Genomic DNA, 27,766 nt, shown 5'->3' on the forward strand with positions numbered 1-27,766 from the left:
TTGACCGCCTCAATGCATGAAATACAAAGAGGTATTTCAAATTAAATCTCAAACAATCAGAGAAAACATGCACGTCCATAAAATGATGGAAATCAGGTGCACACACACACACACACACACACACACACACACACACACACAATGTGGCCTGCAACATCATGCCTGAGCTCATTAAATAATAAGATGACCTTTTTGCATGTTTTCCCATGAACACTGAGCGCTGAAACAACAGCAAACATCACTGTAATGATGACACGAGGGAGTTCAGCACTAAACACGCTGTTTAACCACCTGTCCGAGTCATTACTACACACTCCGTTGAGTTATTACACGCCAAGCGACATCACATGACCCTCTGCGTCAGAAACAAGCTTCAACTGTAACACAGAAACGCCAACCTCTCACACAACCACACACTCCTCATGCGATCACTGGCCTGACAACCGGGACTTCACCTGTGACAGGGGAGATTAACTGGTGCAAAAAACTGAGCAATCCAAATCAAATTCATATTTACTTCTCTCAAACATTTATGCAAACCATTACCTGTAAGAAAAAAAAAATGCAAAACAAGTATTTTCACTGGCAGATTTTTGAACCCAGCTGTATGTAAAATATAAAATCACTCAATCATTCCCGAAAAAAAAAGTTTCTTAGTAAATAAATCACATTAGAAGCAGTTGTAATATCCAAATCCTACAACAGATATTCAACTCTTCGTCTCCCAAAACAACCAATATAGTAATTGTAAATAGTAATAAATAAATAAAGCACTACTGAAGAGGATTGGATGATTCTCTACCTCTCTTTCTGCCTCTCATGACTGTGTCTGTCCGTCTCTTGTGTCTTTATTATCAGTGTCTCCCAGCGCTCATCTGAGATCATTGAGCCGAGCAACAGTGACGAGGCAAACACTGAACCCTTACCTACTGAAACACACATTAACCTTCACACCACACCGATGCGGAGCTGCTCTTCTGTGCCAGAGGTTACAGGTATAAACCCTAGACAACACCTCACTCTTACATCAAGACCACTGCTGTTCTCTAAACCTGTAATGCCTTCAGAAATGTGAAACGTGATTTATTTATTGAGTTCATGTGTTCTCAGGAACGCCCCGCGGATTAAAGACTCGGACTAATAATGATTTGCACACACTGTTTTTGCGATCTCACTAACGGTGTGTAGATCATCTGAGCAGCTCAAGTGAGAAAATGCTGATTTGTTTAGTAAATTATTGAAAATCAGATTAAACGAAGTACTCTCTGTATCGGATCACCCACAGAACCAATCAAATCAGAGTTTAACCATAAAACTATAGTAATAACATCTTAGTTAAAAAAATTCAGGTAACACTTTATGTTTTATTACATACACTACACTATAATACATATATATATATATGTGTGTGTAAAATGTGTGTGAGTAATCTGATTACATAATGCACGTTACTTGTGATGCGTTACTTGTTACATCAAAAGTAATCTGATTTCGTAATGCACATTACTTGTGATGCGTTACTTTACTCGTTACATCAAAAGTAATCTGATTACGTAATGCACGTTACTCTGATGCGTTACTTTACTCGTTCATCAAAAGTAATCTGATTACATAATGCACGTTACTCTGATGCGTTACTTTACTCGTTACATCAAAAGTAATCTGATTACGTAATGCACGTTACTCTGATGCGTTACTTTACTCGTTACATCAAAAGTAATCTGATTACGTAATGCACGCTACTCTGATGCGTTACTTTACTCGTTCATCAAAAGTAATCTGATTACGTAATGCACGTTACTTGTGATGCGTTACTTTACTCGTTCATCAAAAGTAATCTGATTACGTAATGCACGTTACTCTGATGCGTTACTTTACTCGTTACATCAAAAGTAATCTGATTACGTAATGCACGCTACTCTGATGCGTTACTTTACTCGTTCATCAAAAGTAATCTGATTACGTAATGCACATTACTTGTGATGCGTTACTTTACTCGTTCATCAAAAGTAATCTGATTACGTAATGCACGTTACTCTGATGCGTTACTTTACTCGTTCATCAAAAGTAATCTGATTACGTAATGCACGTTACTTGTGATGCGTTACTTTACTCGTTCATCAAAAGTAATCTGATTACGTAATGCACGTTACTTGTGATGCGTTACTTTACTCGTTCATCAAAAGTAATCTGATTACGTAATGCACGTTACTTGTGATGCGTTACTTTACTCGTTCATCAAAAGTAATCTGATTACGTAATGCACGTTACTTGTGATGCGTTACTTTACTCGTTCATCAAAAGTAATCTGATTACGTAATGCACGTTACTTGTGATGCGTTACTTTACTCGTTCATCAAAAGTAATCTGATTACGTAATGCACGTTACTTGTGATGCGTTACTTTACTTGTTATATAAAAAGTAATCTGATTACGTAATGCACGTTACTTGTGATGCGTTACTTATTACATCAAAAGTAATCTGATTACGTAATGCACGCTACTTGTGATGCGTTACTTGTTACATCAAAAGTAATCTGATTACGGAATGCACGCTACTTGTGATGCGTTACTTGTTACATCAAAAGTAATCTGATTACGTAATGCACGTTACTTGTGATGCGTTACTTATTACATCAAAAAGTAATCTGATTACGTAATAAACGTTACTTGTGATGCGTTACTTTACTTGTTACATCAAAAGTAATCTGATTACATAATGCACGTTACTCTGATGCGTTACTTATTACATCAAAAGTAATCTGATTACGTAATGCACGTTACTTGTGATGCGTTACTTTACTCGTTCATCAAAAGTAATCTGATTACGTAATGCACGTTACTTGTGATGCGTTACTTTACTTGTTACATCAAAAGTAATCTGATTACGTAATGCACGTTACTTGTGATGCGTTACTTTACTCGTTACATCAAAAGTAATCTGATTACGTAATGCACGTTACTTGTGATGCGTTACTTTACTCGTTACATCAAAAGTAATCTGATTACGTAATGCACGTTACTTGTGATGCGTTACTTGTTACATCAAAAGTAATCTGATTACGTAATGCACGTCACTTGTGATGCGTTACTTTACTCGTTACATCAAAAGTAATCTGATTACGTAATGCACGTTACTTGTGATGCGTTACTTTACTCGTTCATCAAAAGTAATCTGATTACGTAACGCACGTTACTTGTGATGCGTTACTTGTTACATCAAAAGTAATCTGATTACGTAATGCACGTTACTCTGATGCGTTACTTTACTCGTTCATCAAAAGTAATCTGATTACGTAACGCACGTTACTTGTGATGCGTTACTTGTTACATCAAAAGTAATCTGATTACGTAATGCACGTCACTTGTGATGCGTTACTTTACTCGTTACATCAAAAGTAATCTGATTACGTAATGCACGTTACTTGTGATGCGTTACTTTACTCGTTCATCAAAAGTAATCTGATTACGTAACGCACGTTACTTGTGATGCGTTACTTTACTCGTTCATCAAAAGTAATCTGATTACGTAATGCACGTTACTTGTGATGCGTTACTTTACTCGTTCATCAAAAGTAATCTGATTACGTAATGCACGTTACTTGTGATGCGTTACTTTACTCGTTCATCAAAAGTAATCTGATTACGTAATGCACGTTACTTGTGATGCGTTACTTTACTTGTTATATCAAAAGTAATCTGATTACGTAATGCACGTTACTTGTGATGCGTTACTTATTACATCAAAAGTAATCTGATTACGTAATGCACGCTACTTGTGATGCGTTACTTGTTACATCAAAAGTAATCTGATTACGGAATGCACGCTACTTGGGATGCGTTACTTGTTACATCAAAAGTAATCTGATTACGTAATGCACGTTACTTGTGATGCGTTACTTATTACATCAAAAAGTAATCTGATTACGTAATGCACGTTACTTGTGATGCGTTACTTTACTTGTTACATCAAAAGTAATCTGATTACGTAATGCACGTTACTTGTGATGCGTTACTTTACTCGTTACATCAAAAGTAATCTGATTACGTAATGCACGTTACTTGTGATGCGTTACTTTACTCGTTGCATCAAAAGTAATCTGATTACATTATGCATGTTACCCACAACACGGCTCTTTTCAGATGAGATTGAAAACACCTGATCGCTAGTTTTTCCACAGTCTGAAAACATCAATAGATCAAAGTTTTCTCAGAGAGCTTCAGTAGAAATGTGTCGTTTTTGAACAATCAGAATTATCAGCTAATATGGATAAATCGACGTACTCTGGTAGACTGGACGGAGCATGAGCGTTTTCTACATAGTCGGAGTTGGGTTTCCACAGAGTTGCACCTTCACCGGCTGTAAAGACCTTTGATGGAATCATGTCCTCATGTTCTGATATCAAAGACATGCAAAGTTCAACTTGAATGAAGTTCTCCTCTGTCTGCAGGTCAAACAGGAACAAACTCAATTGCATTAACAATAATTGAAGCTGTATTATATTTTTGTATATATTTTTCAGTTTTCACATGATTTTTTTATATAATTTATTATTTGTTAAGTACACACAGTATTACTGTGTTATATCTCTTCAGTTAAAAACAAAAAAGCATACAGTCCACTCAAGTTGACATATGAAAATCTCTTTGAAAAAGTTCAAATACTGTTTTCAATAAAAGAGCAATAAAAACACAGATAGTCAATTCATGCATGAAAGGGTTAATAATACTTTATTTATTTCCTACTTATGCACTGTTAAGCATTATATAGTGTAGTAATGTTAGATCGTGTTCTTAGTGAAAGTTATTATAACGCGTTACCAACAGATTCAAGCTTTTATATATTATGTTCTCCAAGTCTGTAAAGTCTGAAACTCCTGATGTAATGTTACAATATTTGTTAATACAAATGAAAGTTGTAATAATTTGCCTATCTTTGATGGCGTGATCATGTACTTAATAACTCTATATTTCTCCTGCAGAAGGAGAGAGTTAAACTTTAAAAGCCCGGAAGTGTCGTGATATGCGCATGCGCGAAACTCCTGCAGCTTTATTTACATAATTTCCTCACAAACATAAACACAAACACACGGTACATTAAATCTCATCACAGATATCCATTCTGGTAGATTTGAGCTTCCTTAATGTTTGTCCGAGCGGAAAATTACTAATTGTGAATTAAAACGGTGTTTGTTTGTTTTCAAACCTCATCAAGATGACTTTACACTGTTATAAACGAAACTTCGAGCGTCTCTTTTTTTCTATAGTGACTCTAGCGATGATATATAATGACTTTTCATGGAAAATGTGATTTTAACTACAAGCGTATTAGACTGAAGAAACTCTAGGCAGTTTTTATTTTTTGCTGAGTAACTGAATTTAACCCTTTAGTGAGCCTAAAGACAAAACACTGCATTTCCTGAATATTTATTTCTGATTAAATCATTTACTTACTGTATTCCTCTGATGTTTTTCCTCAGTTTGGTCTTGTGTGGTAAAGAGTTATTTCATCCCCGCTCCATCTTGTGTTTCCGACACCGTTTTCTCGGCCGTTCAGACCGAAACGAACCGCCGGTTGCCAACACAACGGTACCGCGAAGCCCCGCCCATCTCTTGAATATTAATGACGTAACGCCACGCTCGCCCAGTACGCTTAGCTGATTGGTTTAAAGCAGACGTCGGCAAATGAGCGCAACATCTGGTAGCCAATCAAAGAATCACTGAATACCTAAATATTAATTAGGTTACGCAACCTTTTTTTCTTCTTTTTTCTACTATCCAACCAGAGTATCCAACGAACTTTAGTATCGTATACAGAATTTACATATTTATACCCCCCCCCCCTCGATTACTTTAAATTAATCGATCAATTAATTTAAAAAACGGTGTATATTAATTAAATATATGCCAAGTCTTTTTTGCTTTCTTATGGAGTCTCCTGAAGAAAATGAATACGATTTTGACCATTTCTTCTTGTGTATATGAAATTTTCCCGAAATAATAAAAAGTTGTAAAATAAAAGTTAAATTATAATTAGTAGTATTACTTTAATTGGAATAATACATACATATATCAAAATTATTTAATCATAACATTTGTTTTCCTTCTAATTCAATTTTACACATATACACTTTGTCTACATACAATTACAAAACAGATGGATAATAGACACGAGTAATGAATAATTTAACCTCTCTAACACACATTTAGCTGGATATATAGCATGTACAATTTTAAATGTAACCTCTTTTACTTTATTATTCAAACAGTATGGGATACAAGTCCGGAAGATTGGCAACCAATCGTATTCTGATTAATATTCATGAGCAAATCCTTCATCCAAAATGACGAGTTTTCTTTTGGTGAAGTGCATTTAGATTTTTATCTAATGTACTAAAACTGACCTTAAATAACGCTAAGAGTTTTACAAGTGTACAATGAGTTTGCCTTGTCTTTGAATTCCTCTTGAGACGCGCTCCTCTAATACAGAGGCTCTGTTGTTTTTATGGACAATATCTCCATTATCCGCGGGACCGGCCTGTGACATGAACAAACAACTACAACAACAGTGTTCATATCAGCATTTTATTGAACTGAAATGCCTCAAATCACACACACTAACACCATATTCACATACAGTTACCTTGATAACACATGTTTAAACCAGCCAGGTGAGACTAGTTAACCAAACACCTAAAAAACCACTGAAACCAAACTGGTCTGACCAGGGCAAGGCTGGTTTAAACCGGTTTTTCCAGCACCAATTCACTTAATACTTCAAACAATACAACTTTTAATTCCAAATAAACACATTTTACATTTCCAGTGCAATCACTTAATGCCAAATAACTGCTATATTCATTTGTGACTTTATATGATCAACAACTAATATCATCTGCATCACATTTGCATGTCAAATGAAATCATTAAATGGTTCAAAATACATTTAAAAATATAATCATATGGGGCTTCCGGTATGCGACGGAACGAGGTGGACGTGTGAAACGATAGCTCCGTAAAGTCAGACGATTAAAACCCCTTGAATTCAGCTAATATTATCTAAGTTTAGGTAAAAGACTCGGAATATGAGCGGGGGTACTAAAACAAGAAACCAAAAGATGACTGGAAAAGCGGAACAAGAGGGACGCAAAGGAGGTGAACCGAATACACCAGATGCTAACAATGCTAGCATAAACGCACACAGCAGTGTCTCGACTTCTCAACCAAGTTTGAAAGATATAAGCGATCAAATAAGCAACCTTCGAACTCAGCTAAATGCCGATCTAACATCGTTTAAAGAAGAAGTAAAGAGAGAAGTGAAAGAGGAACTGTCAGAATTCAGACAACAGATTAACCAACAGTTAGCTTCTACGACGCTATCCTTACAAGAACATGACAATAAACTCGAGGAGGCGGCGGCGCGAATTGAGGAATTGGAAAGTTGGTCGGCAGTGGCAAATGAAGTGCTCCAAGAGTCACTAAAAGAGCAAAGGGCATTGCGGGGAAAAGTTGACGATTTGGAGTCAAGGGGGAGGCGAAACAACCTCAGAATATACGGGGTACGCGAGGAAATGGAAGGTCCCTCTGTGATTCAATTTGTGGAGAAGCTGTTGGTGAGCGAAAAACTTATTGAAGAAGGGACTGATGCCCAAATACAACGCGCACACCGCTCACTTGGCCCGAAACCGACCCCCGACACCCCCCCGAGATCAATAGTTGTTAACTTTCTTCAGTATAGAGTCAAAGAAGCGGTTCTCAGAAACGCCTGGAAAAAGAAGATTCAGCTTGGGGATAAATTTCTCTCTTTTGACCACGACTACACAACAGACGTGATCCAGCAACGCAAAGCTTACAAAAAGATTAAGCTTGTTTTGAAAGAGAACGGCATACGCTTCCAGACGCCATACACCCGATTGCGTATCCATTGGGAGAGTGGCCAACAGACCTACAACAGCGCTGAGGAAGCCGAAAGAGATCTGCATCGCCGAGGTCTTCTAGTTGAGGGCCACCTCGGTGTGGATAATACCAGCGGAACTGGCACACCAGCGACCCGAAGACTGGACCAAACATCGCCATGGCAACGCATGCCCCGGCGCGGAGAGAAGGAGACAGCCAAGAGAGCACGGGAACGGCTACAGGAATTCCAACGGAAGTTCACTACTTGATCCGAGAAGACAAAGACGTGGAGACCTGAGGGAAATAGGTACTAGCTATGTTCCAAAGAGCTGTGTGTTCAGTTGCTTTTTGTCACAGACTGTCAATGATGTAAACACTAATATTGTCACTCTTTTTTATGATTCAAATAGTCTGATTTGAACGAGCTAAAACGCCTAAGGTAGAATTAGTGGAAAAGCTCTTGTTGTTTTATACGCTGGTTCTGGGAGGGGGTCCTCTCTTAGAGGGAGGCTTTCCCCCTTACCTTATTTTGGCGAAATGGGGGAATTGCAAATACCCTGCCTTGGAAGCCTTTTTTCAGTTTAACGTTATTTGTTCTGTTGCTTTAAGTTCAGTTTTGTTTTTATTTTTATTTACAAAGTTCATGTTCAAAGTTCATGGTTATAAGACAAGCAACCAATCTGAACCACCTCGCATTTATGATGCACAGTCAGAAGCTTAAATTAATGTCATTGAATGTCAATGGATTAGGTAACCCAGTAAAGCGGGCAAGGGTGATGAATAAGATAAGGAAAGACGATATGCACATCATCTTGCTACAGGAAACACATTTAGGAGCTTCGGAGCATGAAAAACTTATTAAATTTGGTTACAATATATTTTATAGCTCATATTCACAAAGTCATAGGAGGGGAGTTGCAATACTTGTAACCAAAAAAATAAAGCTTGATATTTTTAAAGAAATAAAGGATAAGGAGGGTCGATATATTCTAGTAAAGGGTAAAATCAATAATAATCTTATGACATTGGTTAACATCTATGCACCACCGGAATGCGAAACAACATTTTATAAAGAATTCTTTGATACACTCACAGCAGAAGCGGAAGGGATCTGTGTATGTGGAGGGGATTGGAATTCAGTCTTAAATTTGAAACTAGATACCACAAGTAAAAATAGGAGTAAAAGAAATCTTACAAAATTACTAAATATTTTGTTGGAGGAAACTGGCATGGTGGATGTGTGGAGGAAGCTCCACCCAACTATGAGGGACTATACACATTACTCAGTGCCTCACTTGGTTCATTCAAGAATAGACTATTTTATAATGAGACAGGAAGATTTCTACAGGGTAACCGAATGCAAGATCGGAGTCACTGATGTTTCAGACCACAGCGCAATATATTTAACTCTTAACTTGGAGAATAACCCCAAAAATACTGTATGGCGATTAAATGTGGGCCTCCTTAACAACCAATCAGTAGTTGGATCTGTCAAACAGGACATCAAAACATTTATAGAAGAAAATGACAATGGGGAGGTGGATCCATCAATAATATGGGACTCGCTAAAAGCTGTCTTACGAGGAAAACTAATAGCCAAGGTAACAAACATTAAGAAAACTAGGATTGAAGCATATAAAAGATTAATTAAAGATTTAAAAGATAAAGAGGAAAAATTCATTTTGAAAAAAGATCAAGACACTCAAAAAGAAATTCAAAAATTGAAAATGCAACTTGAAAATTATTTAGATGATGAAGTAGAGAAAAAAGCTGGATTTACAAAACAAGCATATTATGAACTAGGCCCAAAATCAACAAAGTTTCTCGCTAGAAAACTACGCAAACAACAAGCGGACTCAACAATTTTGAAAATTAAAGACCCTATCTCGCAAAAGCTTCGAACTGAGCCAAAAGAAATAGAAAACACTTTTTATCAGTACTACAGCAAATTATATTCACTAGAGGGCGCTTCTAACAAAGAGTCGATTAGAGCATTCCTAGACAAATTAGACCTTCCCTGTATAGGAGAAATACAAAATAAAAGAATATTAGCAGAAATCACATCAAAAGAACTGGATAAAGCAATAAATAGACTAAAGGCAAATAAAGCCCCAGGTAGTGATGGTTTCCCCGGCGAGTGGTATAGGACTTTTAAGGTAGAATTGAAGCCGCTTCTTCTTAGAGCTTTAAACTATATCCATAAAGAAGGCAAGACCCCTCCATCATGGAAGGAAGCAATTATTACGCTGATCCCCAAAGAAAATAAAGATAGAGATAATTGTGCCAATTATAGACCAATATCAATTTTAAATGTGGACTATAAGCTATATACATCCATCATTTCTAGACGATTTGAAACCTTTATTTCTGATATAATTGATGAGGATCAGACTGGCTTTATAATTGGTAGGCAAACGCAAGATAATATCAGAAGAAGTCTACATGTGATTCACAATATCTCCAGCAAAAAGCTTAAAGCGGCCTTGATCAGCCTCGATGCAGAAAAGGCCTTCGATCGAGTAAATTGGGATTTCCTATATCTAACGTTGGAGAAATTTGGCCTTACTAATGACTCTGTTCAATGTATTAGAGCAATTTATGATAAGCCAACCGCAAGAATAAAAGTGAATGGATCTCTGACAGACCGGTTTGAACTTAGTAGAGGATGTAGGCAGGGCTGCGGATTAAGCCCCACCCTTTTTGCTTTATACATTGAGCCACTCGCTCAAGCGATTCGGGAGAAAGAGGATTTAAAGGGGATTATGATCAACGAAAGAGAACAAAGGATCGGATTATTTGCGGACGATATATTGTTATTTCTAGAAGATATTAACATATCACTTCCCATACTGATGGATCTTTTGGGAAAGTATAATGAATATGCTGGATACAAGTTGAACATTTCCAAAACCCAAATACTATTGTTTAATCATTCACCCTCAAATGAAACTGCACGCACATATGATATAAAATGGAGCACCAACAAAATTAAATACCTCGGAGTATTTCTATCCAAAGATTCTTCACTACTATATAATTTTAATTACAACCCAATAAACGAAAGTATTAGAACAGACATCCAGAGATGGTCTACTTATCCACTCGGCTTAAGTGATAGAATAAAAGTGGTAAAAATGAACATCCTCCCTAGGCTACTTTACTTATTTCAATCCCTCCCGGTAAATATTCCGTCAAAACAATTCACAGAGTGGGATAAGCTGTTATCGAAGTTTATATGGGATGGGAAGAGGCCCAGAGTTAGGTATTCAACATTACAGCTGCAGAAGGATAAGGGGGGCATGGCCCTTCCAAATTTAAAAATGTATTTCTATGCAGCTCAATTGCGTTACCTGTGTTGCTGGTGTGACCCTAGTTACTGTGCCAAATGGAAAGAGATTGAGACATGCATCCCTGGGTACAATGTTCAGACACTCGTGGGAGAGGACCATATCCCAACTGATGTAATAGAAATACTTGGCCCAATTGCACAACTCACAATGGAAATTTGGTATAGTGTAGCAAGACAATTAAAATTGAATAAAGAAAGAAAAATATTAAGATGGGTAGCTCATGACAAAGACTTTAAACCAGGAATGCATGACTCAAATTTCAAATTTTGGACCAATAGAGGGGTTACAGCTTTTTGTAATTTAATTAATAATGGGGAAATAAGAAGTTTTCAATATCTGAAAGACAAATTTAGTCTAGATAATCGAGACTTCTTCCGATACCTGCAACTAAGAGAATACTATAATAAAGAAATTAAGGACAGAAACGAACCTAATGCAGTTTTAGAGACTCTGTGTGGTGCATACCAACAGAAAACACACAAAATTACTTCAAAGCTATACACTAGCTTAATGTCCTGTCAAAAAAACACAACCCTGTATGTCAAAGAAAAGTGGGAAAGAGAAGCAGCTGTCACGATCTCAAATGAAGAATGGTATAAAATCTGTGAGTTGTCACAGACATCTACAAATTCACAAAAATGGAGAGAATTCAATTGGAAAAATTTCATTCGATTCTTTATCACGCCATCTATTAAAGGTAAACAACTGTCCACCCAACAAGTATGTTGGAGGCAATGTGGCTCTGTGGATGCTACCCACACACATGTTTTCTGGGACTGTCTTGAGATAAAACCTTTCTGGACTTCTGTCCACCTTATTTTCTGCAAAGTACTGGAGTACTCTGTACCATTAACTTTTACAACAATGTATCTGGGTCTTTTGTCCAATGTAAAGAAAGATGATCGATATCTGGTTAAGATATTATTGTCGGCAGGGAGGAAAGCGATAACAAGAAGTTGGCTCAAACCTGAGCCACCCAGCCATACTCAGTGGATGGACATTGTGCAGGAAATATTCACCATGGAAAGAATGACCTTTATTCTAAGACTGAAAGAAGCTGAATTTAAAGAAAAATGGAGCAAATGGATAGCATATAGATTTGCATTAGAAACTGTGTAATCTGAAGTTTTTTCTTTATTATATATATATATATATATATATTTTTTTTATATATCATGACATCTGGTTGCTGTCTTATGTTTATTTGTTCATTTTTATTTTATTTTTGCATTATGTAACCATACTCAAAATTGAGATCACTATGCTTTGTCTTTGACCTGCCTAAAACAATAAAAATAAGAGTGAAAAAAAAAAAAAAAAAAAAAAAAAAAAAAATATAATCATATTAAAGACATCCAGTCATGTGACCGCAGCAGAAAATGTTACACACAAACAGATAATGATAAAAACGGTTAATACTAGTGTCTGATTGGACAAAGAGTGAGGTCGTGTTGAGGTCAACTCACAGCAAAGCAATGCATTCTGGGTAATTGGACAATCATCAACTTTTCCCCATCATCTTTAGCAGGAGCTTCAGGAGATAAGAGGAAATGCCGATCAGTAGTAAATATTAAGTATAAAAATAGCAAATGTAATTGTAACTTTTATTCGGCTAAAAACAACAATATATGATAATAAACCTGTGTGAGGCGGTAGTCCTCTTCAACGAGCTGCTCTATGATGCTGAAGTGATCGGTGTCGGGAACGTCTTCAAAAGAGACCGTGAGACCGGCAGATTCCAGCGCCTGGGAGACCAAAAACACTTCATCAACATGCAAACTTTAAAACACATTCCTGCAAATTCACATTTTCACAACACACATCATTACAACACAGCTTTACAGAAAGTGCACGAGTCCACATAACAGTTTACAGTGATCTGTCATCAGAGGAGACTGTCTGAGTTATGCATTTCAGAAATGTACATATACAAAATCACAGTTATCGAAAAATGTATTAATTTAAACAGTGTAATAATTTAAGGCAGAAACAGTGAGCTCATTGAATAATAATGTGGGGAAGCAAATGTTGTTACTTTGAAATATTCCTCTGATTGCTTCCGAAACTCGGGCGAGTCGTTCTGCGCCACAGCGACGATGATGTCACAGGAAGTAGACGAGACTTTGAGCTGCGACAGGAAGTGACTCGGGCTGTTCCTTAATGCCACTTCCCTGAAACAGAATCACAACCACGGGATTCAATGGGGTTTAGGGAAACGCTTCCCACAACAGAACTATAGGGTCGTAGGGCTCAAATAACAACTCGAATTTCGAATAATCGGCAAATAAAACAACTAAAAAATCGTGCATTCGAATTTTTGGTGTGTCGAGATGCGCGCGAGACATGATGATGACGTAGCAGACGCGGTTTGTGTTTGTTAGCGGATCCCGTATACAGCGTATGCGGCTGTGCTGGTAATGTGACATGGCGGGAAAAGGCTCTTCTTGATGAGGAAAACACTCTCAGGTGGAGGCAAAAAACGTGCAACGACACACTCTACCAAACCTGCACATCGTTTAGAGATGAGTGTGTGTTCATCAGCATGTGAGTGTGTGTGTGTGTGTGTGTGTGTGTGTGTGTGTGTGTGTGAGAGAGGAGAGAGAGAGTGTGTGTTTGTGTGAGAGGAGAGAGAGAGAGAGAGAGAGAGAGAGAGAGAGAGAGAGAGAGAGAGAGAGAGTGTGTGTGTGTTGAAAACACTGTCAACAGAAAGCGCTCAGCATGTGAGTGTGTGAGTGTGTGTGTTTGTGTGTGTGTGTGTGAGATAGTGTTGAAATCATTGTCAACAGAAAGCGCTCAGCATGTGAGTGTGTGTGTGTGTGTGTGTGTGTGTGTGTGTGTGTGTGTGTGAAAGAGTGTGTTAAAATCATTGTCAACAGAAAGTGCTCAGCATGTGTGTGTGAGTGTGTGTTTGTGTGTGTGTGTTTGTGTGTGAGAGAGTGTGTTGGAATCATCGTCAACAGAAAGTGCTCAGCATGTGAGTGTGTGTGTGTGTGTGTGTGAGTGTGTGTTTGTGTGTGTGTGTGTGTGTTTGTGTGTGAGAGAGTGTGTTGGAATCATCGTCAACAGAAAGTGCTCAGCATGTGAGTGTGTGTGTGTGTGTGTGTGTGTGTGTGTGTGAGTGTGTGTTTGTGTGTTTGTGTGTGTGTGTGTGTGTTTGTGTGTGAGAGTGAGAGTGTGTTGGAATCATTGTCAACAGAAAGCGCTCAGCATGTAAGTGTGTGTGTGTTTGTGTGTGAGAGAGTGTGTTGGAATCATCGTCAACAGAAAGTGCTCAGCATGTGTGTGTGAGTGTGTGTTTGTGTGTGTGTGAGAGAGTGTGTTGAAAACATTGTCAACAGAAAGTGCTCAGCATGTGAGTGTGTGTGTGTTTGTGTGTGTGTGAGAGAGTGTGTTGAAAACATTGTCAACAGAAAGTGCTCAGCATGTGAGTGTGTGTGTGTGTGTGTGTGTGTGTGTGTGTGTGTGTGTGTGTGTGTGTGTGTGAGTGTGTGTTTGTGTGTGTGTGTGTGTGTTTGTGTGTGAGAGTGAGAGTGTGTTGGAATCATTGTCAACAGAAAGCGCTCAGCATGTAAGTGTGTGTGTGTTTGTGTGTGAGAGAGTGTGTTGGAATCATCGTCAACAGAAAGTGCTCAGCATGTGTGTGTGAGTGTGTGTTTGTGTGTGTGTGAGAGAGTGTGTTGGAATCATCGTCAACAGAAATTGCTCAGCATGTGAGTGTGTGTGTGTGTGTGTGTGTGTGTGTGTGTGTGTTTGTGTGTGTGTGTGTGTGTGTGTGAGAGTGAGAGTGTGTTGGAATCATTGTCAACAGAAAGCGCTCAACATGTGAGTGTGTGTGTGTGTGTGTGAGAGTGTGTTGAAAACATTGTCAACAGAAAGCACTCAACATGTAAGTGTGTGTGTGTGTGTGATAGAGAAAGAGAGTGTGTTGAAAACATTGTCAACAGAAAGCGCTCAGATCAAGAGCGTCTGGTGTGTGTGTGTGTGTGTGTGTGATGATCATGTAGGTGTAGTGAGTAGAAGTGTGTGTTTCTGAATGCCAGTTTGATGGTGTGTGTTGATGTAGTTCATTACGCTGTGTGTTGAAGTGTTTTCTCAGGTTACTGATGCACAAACACACTTTAACGCACTACTGTAACCTAATTTTCCTTGCATGCACATTAAGGAAATAATATTTCATTTAAGAACAATTGTTTCAAACGTTAATGTACTTTAAAAATTTAAGTGAATGTCATTTAATTTCACTAAAAGATGCGATGCTTGATCTGGTTTATATGTGCTTGTTGCGCTCGCCCTCTTGTGGACACAGGAGACAACACAGCACTTTCCCTCTAACATTAACAAGCATTGCCTTTAGAATTAGAATATAATTCGACTTTTGCTCTTAGTTTAAGAAAGACATTTGAATTTAGTTTTTCAGCCATTTAGACAGCAGCCGATGTTCGATGTTGTGTGTTGGAAGGCCTTGCATGGACACTCACTCGTTCATCTTCAGCGGCTCGTTCACGTACGTGGCCAGAATCGGCTGCAGGTCGTAAACGCCACTGACCAGAACAGCCCCTGAGGCACAGAGGAGCAGAACCCTCCAAACATCACACTTAATCTCTCAATATGATCGCAGTGATGAGTAAATATCAAACTGATGTGGAAAGAAAGATGCACAAACTCACTTTACAACTTTGAACTCTTTAAAACAGTGGTCTCAAACTCGCGGCCCGCGGGGTGATATTTTGTGGCCCCCTACTTGACATTAAATTTTAATGTTAGTGCGGCCCGTCGTTGCGTGTGCCGCGTTTAATTTTTTATTTTTTTTTATCCCTTATGGGCTACCATAGATAGTCTCGTGACAGCTTACGGTGGGTTTGTTGTCAATAGTTGTCATAGACAACCGCGAAGTACAAACATACTGCGCCTGGAAAAAATGAGCGTGTCGCTTCAATCATGAGCAATAACGAACTTGAGCGCGCAAAATATGCGAGCGCAATATGTGAACGGCCCCTTGGCGAGCTACCACCAATCAGGCCACGAGCTATTGATAGCTCACGAGCGACGTGTTGGAGAGAGACCCTGCTCTAAAACAATGTGAGAATAATCACTTTGAGCTTGTAATATGTGTCTAACAGGTTGATAAGAAGGTTTGCTTTGATTTGTGCAGTCAGTAATTTGAGACACTATACATGTGTAGAAAGAATTCAATAAGACGGGCAGACATGACTGCAAATATTTGCATTTCAAAAGCAATAATTGTTTTTCTAAGTATAATAAAAGGAAATGTGCCTTCCAAAAAAAAAACATTCAATATCATTAATGTGTTGCGTATAAAGAAAATAAAAAGGACATAAGCAAATATAAATATCACAAATATGTGTTATAGACAAAGAAAGTTTGTAAAATGAACTTCAACTGTCAGAAGGACAGCTCATGAAGAACCAATCATGTACAGAAAGGAATGTTCAAATTCAGAGGAACAGTTCAGAAGAAACGTTAATAAGAAATATTGAGAAGATTGGATCAGTTGTGCTCCTTTTTTGGAATACTTGAATACTATTTTTTGTGGAATACTTGATGCGGCCCAGCCTGACCCCGACTCTACCTCCAGCGGCCCCCAGTTAAGTTGAGTTTGAGACCCCTGCTTTAAAACCACTGTATTATATTTAATACACACCTCTAAATGATCAACATGATATTTTCACACACTCTCCTCCAGTCCTTCTGTGTGTGACAGAGTTTAGACTCTTTTATCCAGTAAAAGTCTCTCAGTGTAATTGTACAAACGTCCTCCTTCAGCTCGAGCTTCACGAGTCTTTCTGTGTCAAATCTACACTGAGTTTATCAAGTAAACGCAAGAATAACTCTGATATTATTAGTAATATTTCAGCTGGACTGAAGCAGGTTTACTGATCATAATCATCATTTATTAGAAAAATCATGAGTATCAAATATGATCATCAGGCTTTTGAGGAAGGTTTATTTCTCTAAATCATCGTTGTATTGAGTTTTAAAACTACAGATCATAAAACTAAGCAATTAAATATCATCTCACTAAGACATATTATTTATATGCATTTTATCTGCTATAAAGATCTCAATGATTTACATTACAAGCATCCGAATTTCATCACTTTTAGTGCATTTAAATATCAGCGATATCAGAGTCTCTGAATAAAATTGAGCAGTTTTTTCCTTCATATTCTCACTATATGAGTCTATACGAGCCATAAAAGCCTGATGGATCAAATATGAAAAAAAAAAATGAAAAAAAACATGCAAACGTATTTATTTCTATACAGGTGAAACCCGAAAATTAAGAAAATTGTGCAAAAATTATCATTTTGATGATTATGGCTTATAGCTTATGAAAACCCCAAATTAAAAATCTCAGAAAATTAGAATATTACATGAAATCAATAAAAAAAGGATTTTAAACACAGAAATTTCGGAAATTTATGGAAGCTTGTTTCCGCCACTGAATAAAAAAAAATATATAATAATAATCGCGACTTTTTATCTCACAATTGCGAGATATGAAGTCAGAATTGTGAGAAATAAAGTCGCAATTCTGAGAAATAAAGTCGCAATTCTGATAAAGTCGCAATTGCAAGATATAAAGTCGCAGTTCTGAAAAAGTCGCAATTGCAAGATATAAAGTCGCAATTCTGAGAAATAAAGTCGCAATTGCAAGAAAAAAAGTTTGTATCTCGCAATTGTTTTTTTCTCACAATCTTTTCTCAGAATTGTGAGATATAAACTCGCAATTTGCGAGTTATCAGGCCAATTCTAAGGAAAAATAAAAGAAAAAATTTTTCCTCTCAGAATAGTTTACATCTTGCAATTCTGACTTTATAACACGCAATTCCGACTTAATATTAATCAATTCTGACTTTATATCAATCAATTCTGACTTTATATCAATCAATTCTGACTTTATATCAATCAATTCTGACTTTATATCAATCAATTCTGACTTTATATCAATCAATTCTGACTTTATATCAATCAATTCTGACTTTATATCAATCAATTCTGACTTTATAACACGCAATTGCGACTTTATTTCTCGCAATTCTGACTTTATAACACGCAATTGCGACTTTATATCTCGCAATTCTGACTTTATAACACGCAATTGCGACTTTATATCTCGCAATTCTGACTTTATAACACGCAATTGCGACTTTATATCAATCAATTCTGACTTTACAATCAATCAATTCTGACTTTATAACACGCAATTGCGACTTTATATCAATCAATTCTGACTTTATATCAATCAATTCTGACTTTATAACACGCAATTACGACTTTATATCTCGCAATTCTGACTTTATAACACGCAATTGCGACTTTATATCAATCAATTCTGACTTTATATCAATCAATTCTGACTTTATATCAATCAATTCTGACTTTATAACACGCAATTGCGACTTTATATCAATCAATTCTGACTTTATATCAATCAATTCTGACTTTATAACACGCAATTGCGACTTTATATCTCGCAATTCTGACTTTATATCAATCAATTCTGACTTTATAACACGCAATTGCGACTTTATATCAATCAATTCTGACTTTATATCAATCAATTCTGACTTTATATCAATCAATTCTGACTTTATATCAATCAATTCTGACTTTATATCAATCAATTCTGACTTTATATCAATCAATTCTGACTTTATAACACGCAATTGCGACTTTTTATCTCGCAATTCTGACTTTATAACACGCAATTGCGACTTTATATCAATCAATTCTGACTTTATAACACGCAATTGCGACTTTATATCAATCAATTCTGACTTTATATCAATCAATTCTGACTTTATATCAATCAATTCTGACTTTATATCAATCAATTCTGACTTTATGTCAATCAATTCTGACTTTATATCAATCAATTCTGACTTTATATCAATCAATTCTGACTTTATAACACGCAATTGCGACTTTATATCAATCAATTCTGACTTTATATCAATCAATTCTGACTTTATATCAATCAATTCTGACTTTATATCAATCAATTCTGACTTTATATCAATCAATTCTGACTTTATATCAATCAATTCTGACTTTATATCAATCAATTCTGACTTTATAACACGCAATTGCGACTTTATATCAATCAATTCTGACTTTATATCAATCAATTCTGACTTTATAACACGCAATTGCGACTTTATATCAATCAATTCTGACTTTATATCAATCAATTCTGACTTTATAACACGCAATTGCGACTTTATATCTCGCAATTCTGACTTTATAACACGCAATTGCGACTTTATATCAATCAATTCTGACTTTATATCAATCAATTCTGACTTTATATCAATCAATTCTGACTTTATAACACGCAATTGCGACTTTATATCAATCAATTCTGACTTTATATCAATCAATTCTGACTTTATAACACGCAATTGCGACTTTATATCTCGCAATTCTGACTTTATATCAATCAATTCTGACTTTATAACACGCAATTGCGACTTTATATCAATCAATTCTGACTTTATATCAATCAATTCTGACTTTATATCAATCAATTCTGACTTTATATCAATCAATTCTGACTTTATAACACGCAATTGCGACTTTTTATCTCGCAATTCTGACTTTATAACACGCAATTGCGACTTTATATCAATCAATTCTGACTTTATAACACGCAATTGCGACTTTATATCAATCAATTCTGACTTTATATCAATCAATTCTGACTTTATATCAATCAATTCTGACTTTATATCAATCAATTCTGACTTTATATCAATCAATTCTGACTTTATATCAATCAATTCTGACTTTATATCAATCAATTCTGACTTTATAACACGCAATTGCGACTTTATATCTCGCAATTCTGACTTTATAGCACGCAATTGCGACTTTATATCAATCAATTCTGACTTTATATCAATCAATTCTGACTTTATAACACGCAATTGCGACTTTATATCAATCAATTCTGACTTTATAACACGCAATTGCGACTTTATATCTCGCAATTCTGACTTTATAGCACGCAATTGCGACTTTATATCAATCAATTCTGACTTTATATCAATCAATTCTGACTTTATAACACGCAATTGCGACTTTATATCAATCAATTCTGACTTTATAACACGCAATTGCGACTTTATATCAATCAATTCTGACTTTATATCAATCAATTCTGACTTTATATCAATCAATTCTGACTTTATATCAATCAATTCTGACTTTATATCAATCAATTCTGACTTTATATCAATCAATTCTGACTTTATATCAATCAATTCTGACTTTATAACACGCAATTGCGACTTTATATCTCGCAATTCTGACTTTATAGCACGCAATTGCGACTTTATATCAATCAATTCTGACTTTATATCAATCAATTCTGACTTTATAACACGCAATTGCGACTTTATATCAATCAATTCTGACTTTATAACACGCAATTGCGACTTTATATCTCGCAATTCTGACTTTATAGCACGCAATTGCGACTTTATATCAATCAATTCTGACTTTATATCAATCAATTCTGACTTTATAACACGCAATTGCGACTTTATATCAATCAATTCTGACTTTATAACACGCAATTGCGACTTTATATCAATCAATTCTGACTTTATATCAATCAATTCTGACTTTATATCTCGCAATTCTGACTTTATATCACGCAATTGTGAGAAAAAAAGTCAGAATTGTGAGATAAAAAGTCGCAATTACCTTTTTTATTTTTCATTCTGTGGCGGAAACAAGCTTCCAAAGAAAAGTATGATCATGCATATGTATATAGTTATATATACTAAATATATTAGTTCCACCTTTTAATTTGAATTACTGAAATACATGAACTGTTGCACAATACTCTAATTTTCCGAGTTTTACCTGTATATATTTTGTCTAAAGGGTAAATAAACTCTTCCATTTAGCAAATATATTACATACGTCAGGCTTCACAGGGATATTAGTGTCTAAATAAGGGCTAAATACAACAGAAAGTGGTGTTTAATATCCACACCTTTGATTTGCGGGGAGATGTCGTACTCGGACCAATCGGTGGACAGGACCATGGCGGCCAGGTGTGCTCCTGCAGAGTGACCACACAGGTAGAGCCCGCTGGAGAAGCAGAGAACAGCATGAGCACAGGCGTCCCATCAGCCACCTCTCTACCTGACGCATGAACACACCTGATGTGCGAATACTGCTGGATCACGGACGCCACACTCCTGCGCACCTGAGACACCATCAGGTCCATGTTCCCTACACATACACACACACAGACACACACACACACTGCGTCACAATTCGCCTACTTGAAGTTTGTACCTTTTTGTGAAAAAAAAAAAACATACTTTTGAGTGTATAGCAAAACTTTTGGGACGAACTTCTTCGTCATCTTTAACGGACGCTCTGTTGCTTAGTTACGTGCTTAAACTGGCCTGTCAATCATCTTTCTCGGTTAAAACCCTCCATTCAATCTAATTTAATTTCTAATCTAATTTTTGATCTGCCGTCGCGGGTCTCTCATGCGGAGACTCTCCTCGCGTGTTTGCAATTTGAATATAATGATGCATTTAAAAGTTTAAAATGGATAAACATATCTTTACAAAAGTTCCCAAATGACATATAATGTGGACAACATTGAATAAATACATTTTCGTCAGGTTAGATACTGATAATTAATCACTCAAACCCCTTTATTTAAACCTCTACATAACGCCGGACTCACACGTCCGCCATGTTTGTAGTTTAACACTTTTCACTCGTGTTTGTAGTTCTAATCGAATCCTCGTCCAACGCCCGATGGGTTGTGGGTAATATTAGCCGTTAGCGTGTTCACGGATCTGCGTTTCGGATTCTGACCGGATATAGTAGACCATCCGGGTCTCTGTGGAACACTTAACACCACACTACGATTTGGGACGTACTAATTCTACGTTCGAATAGCATTTAGGACGGATAGTAAACGAATTGGAACGCACTGATACAAAACACATCATTTTCCCATGATCCTCTGCAGTCGTACCTGTAGGAGCGGTGCTGTAACCCACGGCGACCACGACCACGCCCTTCTGGACCAGCGGCGGGGCCAGGAACCCGGACTCGTCCTTACTGGGACCCGGCACACACAGAGTTAACATCACTGATATACCCGTATGGGGCTTATTCATATTTAGAATTATTTACATTTATATTTTCATTTTAATTTAAGCTTAAGTTTTAGTAATTAAAAAAAAAAGTTTTTCATTTTAATTTTTACATTTATTTAAAGCTTTAAGTTTTAGTAATTTAAAAAAAAGTTTTTAATTTTAATTTTTACATTTATTTAAAGCTTTAAGTTTTAGTAATTAAAAAAAAAGTTTTTACATTTTATTTTATTTTTAAATTTATATATATATATATATATGCTTTCGTTATTTTAGTACTTCAAGTTACATGTTTTATTTCAATCGGCGTTTATTTTTAAGTAACAAAAAATTATGGCTTTTTTGGGAATTTAAATTAAAACGACTACTTGAGTGCGTTTCACATTCCAGATGTCACAATTAGTGTCGGCGCTTTCGAAACACGAAACAATAAAATTATATTTTATTATTTTTAATTAATTTATATATATTAAATATTTATAATTTATTTATTTTTTATTTATGCTTTCGTTATTTTAGTACTTCAAATTACATGTTTTAATATCAGTCAATGTTTATTTTTAAGTAACCACATTTTTTTGTATGGCTTGTTTTATTTGGAATTTAAATTAAAATGACTACTGTTACACAATTAGTTTGAATCGTTTGTTTCGAACCAGTGATTCGGAGCTCATATAAAGTCACGTGACTTCGGCTTCGTTATGACATCATCGTTTCGAAAAATGCAATGGTTCGCCAATAGTTGGTTCGCAGATGGTCTCTGCGGTCCCATGAACAGCATCTATATGGTTTTTTAAAAGTTTTATAAATCTGTAGACATTTGTATAATAAAAGGAAGAGTTTTAGTTATTGGCCTGATTAAGTTATAATGCATGTATGGTTGTTTCATTCATAACAGGACGATTATTCCTACAGAAAGTGTTGACGTAATGAGAGCTTGCCGTTTCTTGCATATTTTAAAATTATTATGATTTAACGATGTGTTCTCACTAGTTATATATATATATATATTATATATGATATTTGATGTGGAGATCACATGGAAATGTCCCGGTCACGGAGGAAGCGAGGGATCAGACCTGAGGAACTGCCAGTAACCTCCATGAAAGTAAATCACCAGCGGCAGATCTGAAACACATGCGCCGGAGAGTCAGTAATAATGACCTGATGATGAGAGAAACACACACACACTCACAACAAACACGTCTCGTCCTGATCACATTTCACACAAAAATACTAAAAAATTATATTCTATATCTCTCTCTCTCTCTCCATATATATATATACAGTATGTAGTTCCAATTGTAAATACTACTGTCTCTATCCAATTGATGACTAGAAATTAAAATGTTGAAAATCAAGTTTCCTCCTTAAAACTGCAGTGAACCAAAGACAGTCTCAAACACACGGTTTGAAATCGCTGGTGTTTCTGACGTCACAAACGACCTTGTAACCAATCAGATCAACGTGTGATCGTCAACCAGTGGATCTCTGAGCTGAGTGAGTGAGTGGAGGCGGGGCTCATCTGCATATTCATAGAACCGCGCATACTAAATGAGGCAAGGGTGTCGAGTTACATTCAAGATAGTTTAAGGCATAAAGACATTTTTTCAAGGTAAAATATGTAATTTTGGTGATCAAAGATGAGTTTAAAGGGAAACAATAATTGACTACAGGGGGAGTTTAAACTAAAATAAACACGACAAAATAAAAATAAAAACTAATTTAAAATATGAATAAAACAAAAATAACATTTGTGATGTAATTCAAGACTGATTATAACTGTAACACACCTGGACTGGAGCTGCAGGGAAGGTAAACATCCAGTTTCTCTCTGTCACCTTCACCGTATGGCACGTCAATCAAAGTCTGAGTGACAGCTCGAGCTTTCTCTGTCCCTGCACACACACACACACGTCTAAATTCAGTATTATTGGACCAAAACGCATGTAAACAGTCACAGATGTAGGTCACGTGCTCAAAGCTCTTTTACACGCTGCTTCGGAGCATCTGTGACGTGTATTCAGATGAAGATGAGGTATTTCCCTGGGTTTCATGAATGAAATTAAATAAAATCTTCCTCCTTACACACAAACAGGTTTTTGTAGGATACAAACACGCGCTCACCTGATTTTAAAGCGGCCACGTGGGCTCTGATGACGTCATCCGCGGACATCCTGAGTGACCAGCGACTCGGCGAGTACTGAAGCTCGAGCTCCTGAGGAACACACGTGACTGAGCAAGTACTGAACTTTACTGTCTATTATGGTATTGAAGCGCGAGCTCCTGTCGAACACACGTGACTCTGAGTGAGTCCTGAAGCGCGAGCTCACAGATGAGCAGACTCGTGCGCGCGCAGCGACCCCTGCTGGCAGGACTCTGTCATTATAACACATACTAGCAATAGCGTTGCTCTCGTAAATATTTAATATAATAATCTCCTGATTTCCTCAAGATAATTTTTTAAGAGATTATTTTATTTCTATTTATTTTTATTAATGTATTATATGTTTAATTTCTATTGCTTTAAATGTTTTATGAATCCATTATTTTAGTAGACTATCTCTTACTGTATCTTGTTTGAAAATGTACTTTATTGCGTTGCTCTACCTCGAGTTTCTTATCCTATTTTTCGTGTGTGTGTGTGTGATACATGACATGTATCCCCTGTGATCCCCAAAAAAACACACAAAAAAAACAAGCATACAGTGCACAATATGTGGATTTGTATGGAATTCCAAGATGATCTATTTTATATTTATATTTAACTAATATGCAATGCACTCTATCATTTCCAGTGTAATAAATTAACCTCAGGTAGTCGGATGTGATTTTTCCACATCTTTCTTGACTATTCTTTATTGGGCTACTAAAAGTTAGGGTTTTTATAGAATTAAAAATGCAAAATAGTCATATTTATTTCTCAGATGATAACTGGCTGAATTAAACAGTCCTAGTGAGGTAATGTTTGAAACATTTACTGTTGCATTCAGTTACATATACTAATAAAAAAAAAGTATATATTGCACATAATACCCTATGGAAGCCCATTTCTACCACATTAAAAATAACTTTTTTATGACATAAAAATAATAATAATATAATATTCAAATAATAATATACTAAGTCATAAATATGACATAAAATTTCAAAATTGTGACTAAAGTTGAAATGACAAAAAGTCAAAATTATGTCGAAATTATCATTCTATTTGATTTTTTATGTCACAATTATGACTTTTTAATGTCATAATTTAGATTTTTTTTTATGTAATAATAATGTAAATGAGCAGTTTTTAGATCAAAGATAGGAAGTTTCACAAGTACTTGTGATTAAATGTAATTCTTTATAATTACTAGTGCTTCAAAATCGCATCTAACATTTCATCCAAGTTTGTATATACTTGCATATGTATGTGTGTGTGTGTTTTATATAGGCATATATATATATATATATATATATATATATATATATATACATACATACACACATTTACAAACATGTATATTAAATGCGATTAATAGTGATTAATCGATTTGACAACATAAATAGTTATTAATAAATAAATACAATTTAAATTGGCACTTGAAATATTTCTCTTATACCAGAATGAATTTTCAGTAATTTATGGACTCATTTCACAATCAACCGTTACTATATTTGATAAACAATCTTTGATTTGACACACAAAAACACTTACATCTGTGCTCATTTTCTTCCAGTCGCTCATGATGATCTTCTGCTGGTTTAGACCTTTGAAACTGCAGCACAAGTGAGGGAACCTCATATCATCATGTGTTATTGACACACGGTCAATAATTAAAAGCTTTAAAATCATAAGGCTTGTTCGACTTCATGCAGCTCTGCGCAGACCGATCGGCGGCAGACTTGAAGCAGTGCATGCCGGTTAGAAATTTTGTCCGACTTGATACAGCGCCGACGCCACGTGACTGTGACGTATGCCATCAAAGTACCGCGAGAGCGATTCGAGAGTAGCCGGAGGACTCACGCCCGTTTCACACATACTCCGTGTGCAGTGCGTATGCGGTGCGTGTTGCGGTGCGTATGCGGTACAGGAGCAGCACGCGCTATAGTGCTTTCACATATGCTGCGTGCGTTTGCAGTGCGCAACTGATCCGCGGCTGTACCACAAACACATTTACTCACTATTTGTATTTCAAAAAATCATCAATCAAATCAAGTTATCAGCAGCAAAAGTTTTTGCCTCCAGTGCAATTCTCTTTGTAGGCCTATTCACGTTTAAAACACAATTTAAACAACGTATTATTCAATGCATTACTTTTATATAGGCCTAGATTATATATTAAGTTGCTCAAGCAAGTGGTAACATATTTAACCATGTACTTATATTAAAATCGCAAACATTTTAAATTAAAACTTAAAATTGACAAAAACAGCAGACTCATACCTTTTCTTTTGCATAATTCAAATCTGTATACAATAAATCTTGCATGTCACAAATAACTTGTTTTTCCACCTAAACGAATGAGACGAGTGTCGTTCATTATGTGGCCTTGTTGAAGTAAATTGTAGCTTTCTTTGCTTTACCCCGGTCTTAAAGTAAAAAGATGACTGTGAAAAAAGTAGTATTTAATTAAATGCATTTATGGTTACATTTTATTTAATTAAACACATTTATGGTGAGATTACTACATTTTATTGAATTAAATGCATTTATGGTGATATTACTACATATTCAGGTCAGTCTGTGTTCATTTTGACCACGAACCGTGCGCTGTCACTTTAATTCAGCGTTTGCAGCACAGCAGAAATAGACTCGGTGCGGAAACGATCTCTGCACTGCTGTATACGCACCGCAACTGGAACGGATCGACGGACCGCATCCGCGTGCAGTGTGAAAGCTCTAACCTGTTAACATGGGTACGGAAAAAAATACGCACCGCATACGCACTGCAAACGGAGTATGTGTGAAACGGGCGTCAGCCAGCGCAGCTTCTGAAGAGCGGCTGCTCTGGGCTGCACGAGCTCTGATGACGACACAGCTGTTCCACGATTGGCCGGATTCACCGCATGACAACGATCACGTGCGTTTCGTGTTTATTCTCACACCTTTAGTTCACACAAATCAGTTTTTTATAACAGTAAACACTCTTTTCATGTAGTCGTGATGTTAGGCTATATTGTGTTATGTTTATCAAAATAAAAGTGATTAAAAAACGTCGACTGCACTTCATTGATAGTGGCTATTTTGAACTTTATTCTTGTTCAAACAGATGCAGTATGAAGCAGTACATAAAGTATTGAATGACAATGTGTCTGAAACATCTGTGCATTTGGCAAATATTGAATTTATTTCACTTCAGCTGTGGTAAAGTATACAAA

At 36.3% G+C, this 27,766-nt stretch overlaps 2 protein-coding genes across 8 annotated transcripts in view; both read right to left on the reverse strand.

The window, feature by feature from the left end:
* Window positions 1–5,698, reverse strand: part of cant1b (calcium activated nucleotidase 1b) — a 13,293-nt gene extending 7,595 nt beyond the window's left edge. For 2 of the 6 annotated variants that reach the window (XM_056241764.1, XM_056241763.1), the window contains exons 1-2: window positions 5,455–5,698; window positions 4,285–4,445 (exon numbers count right to left, since the gene is read on the reverse strand). In XM_056241764.1, coding sequence (XP_056097739.1) covers window positions 4,285–4,306 — 22 coding nt within the window. In that variant the 5' untranslated portion in view covers window positions 4,307–4,445; window positions 5,455–5,698. Of the gene's footprint in view, window positions 1–802; window positions 965–4,284; window positions 4,446–5,454 lie in introns of those variants that run through there. The other 4 variants (XM_056241766.1, XM_056241765.1, XM_056241768.1 and 1 more) reach the window with 3 other exon arrangements.
* Window positions 5,699–6,384: 686 nt separating this feature from the next.
* afmid (arylformamidase) lies at window positions 6,385–26,167 on the reverse strand. Of its 2 annotated transcripts, XM_056241770.1 has the most exons (12): window positions 26,103–26,167; window positions 24,530–24,620; window positions 24,196–24,300; window positions 23,482–23,530; window positions 22,282–22,367; window positions 21,443–21,515; window positions 21,274–21,371; window positions 15,725–15,803; window positions 13,282–13,417; window positions 12,887–12,991; window positions 12,713–12,777; window positions 6,385–6,538 (listed from the first exon to the last, which is right to left on the reverse strand). In XM_056241770.1, exons 1-11 carry the CDS (start codon window positions 26,130–26,132, stop codon window positions 12,748–12,750), a joined length of 882 nt encoding a protein of 293 aa, XP_056097745.1. In that variant the 5' UTR covers window positions 26,133–26,167; the 3' UTR covers window positions 6,385–6,538; window positions 12,713–12,747. The 2 variants fall into 2 exon arrangements, with proteins under 2 accessions (XP_056097745.1, XP_056097744.1); XM_056241769.1 differs by lacking the exon at window positions 6,385–6,538 and having other exon boundaries at window positions 12,611–12,777.
* Between the last annotated feature and the right edge of the window lie 1,599 nt (window positions 26,168–27,766).

The sequence above is a fragment of the Rhinichthys klamathensis genome, unplaced genomic scaffold (genome assembly GCF_029890125.1).
Source record: "Rhinichthys klamathensis goyatoka isolate OS25496 unplaced genomic scaffold, OSU_Roscu_1.1 h1tg000672l_1, whole genome shotgun sequence".
Lineage (NCBI taxonomy): Eukaryota > Metazoa > Chordata > Actinopteri > Cypriniformes > Leuciscidae > Rhinichthys > Rhinichthys klamathensis.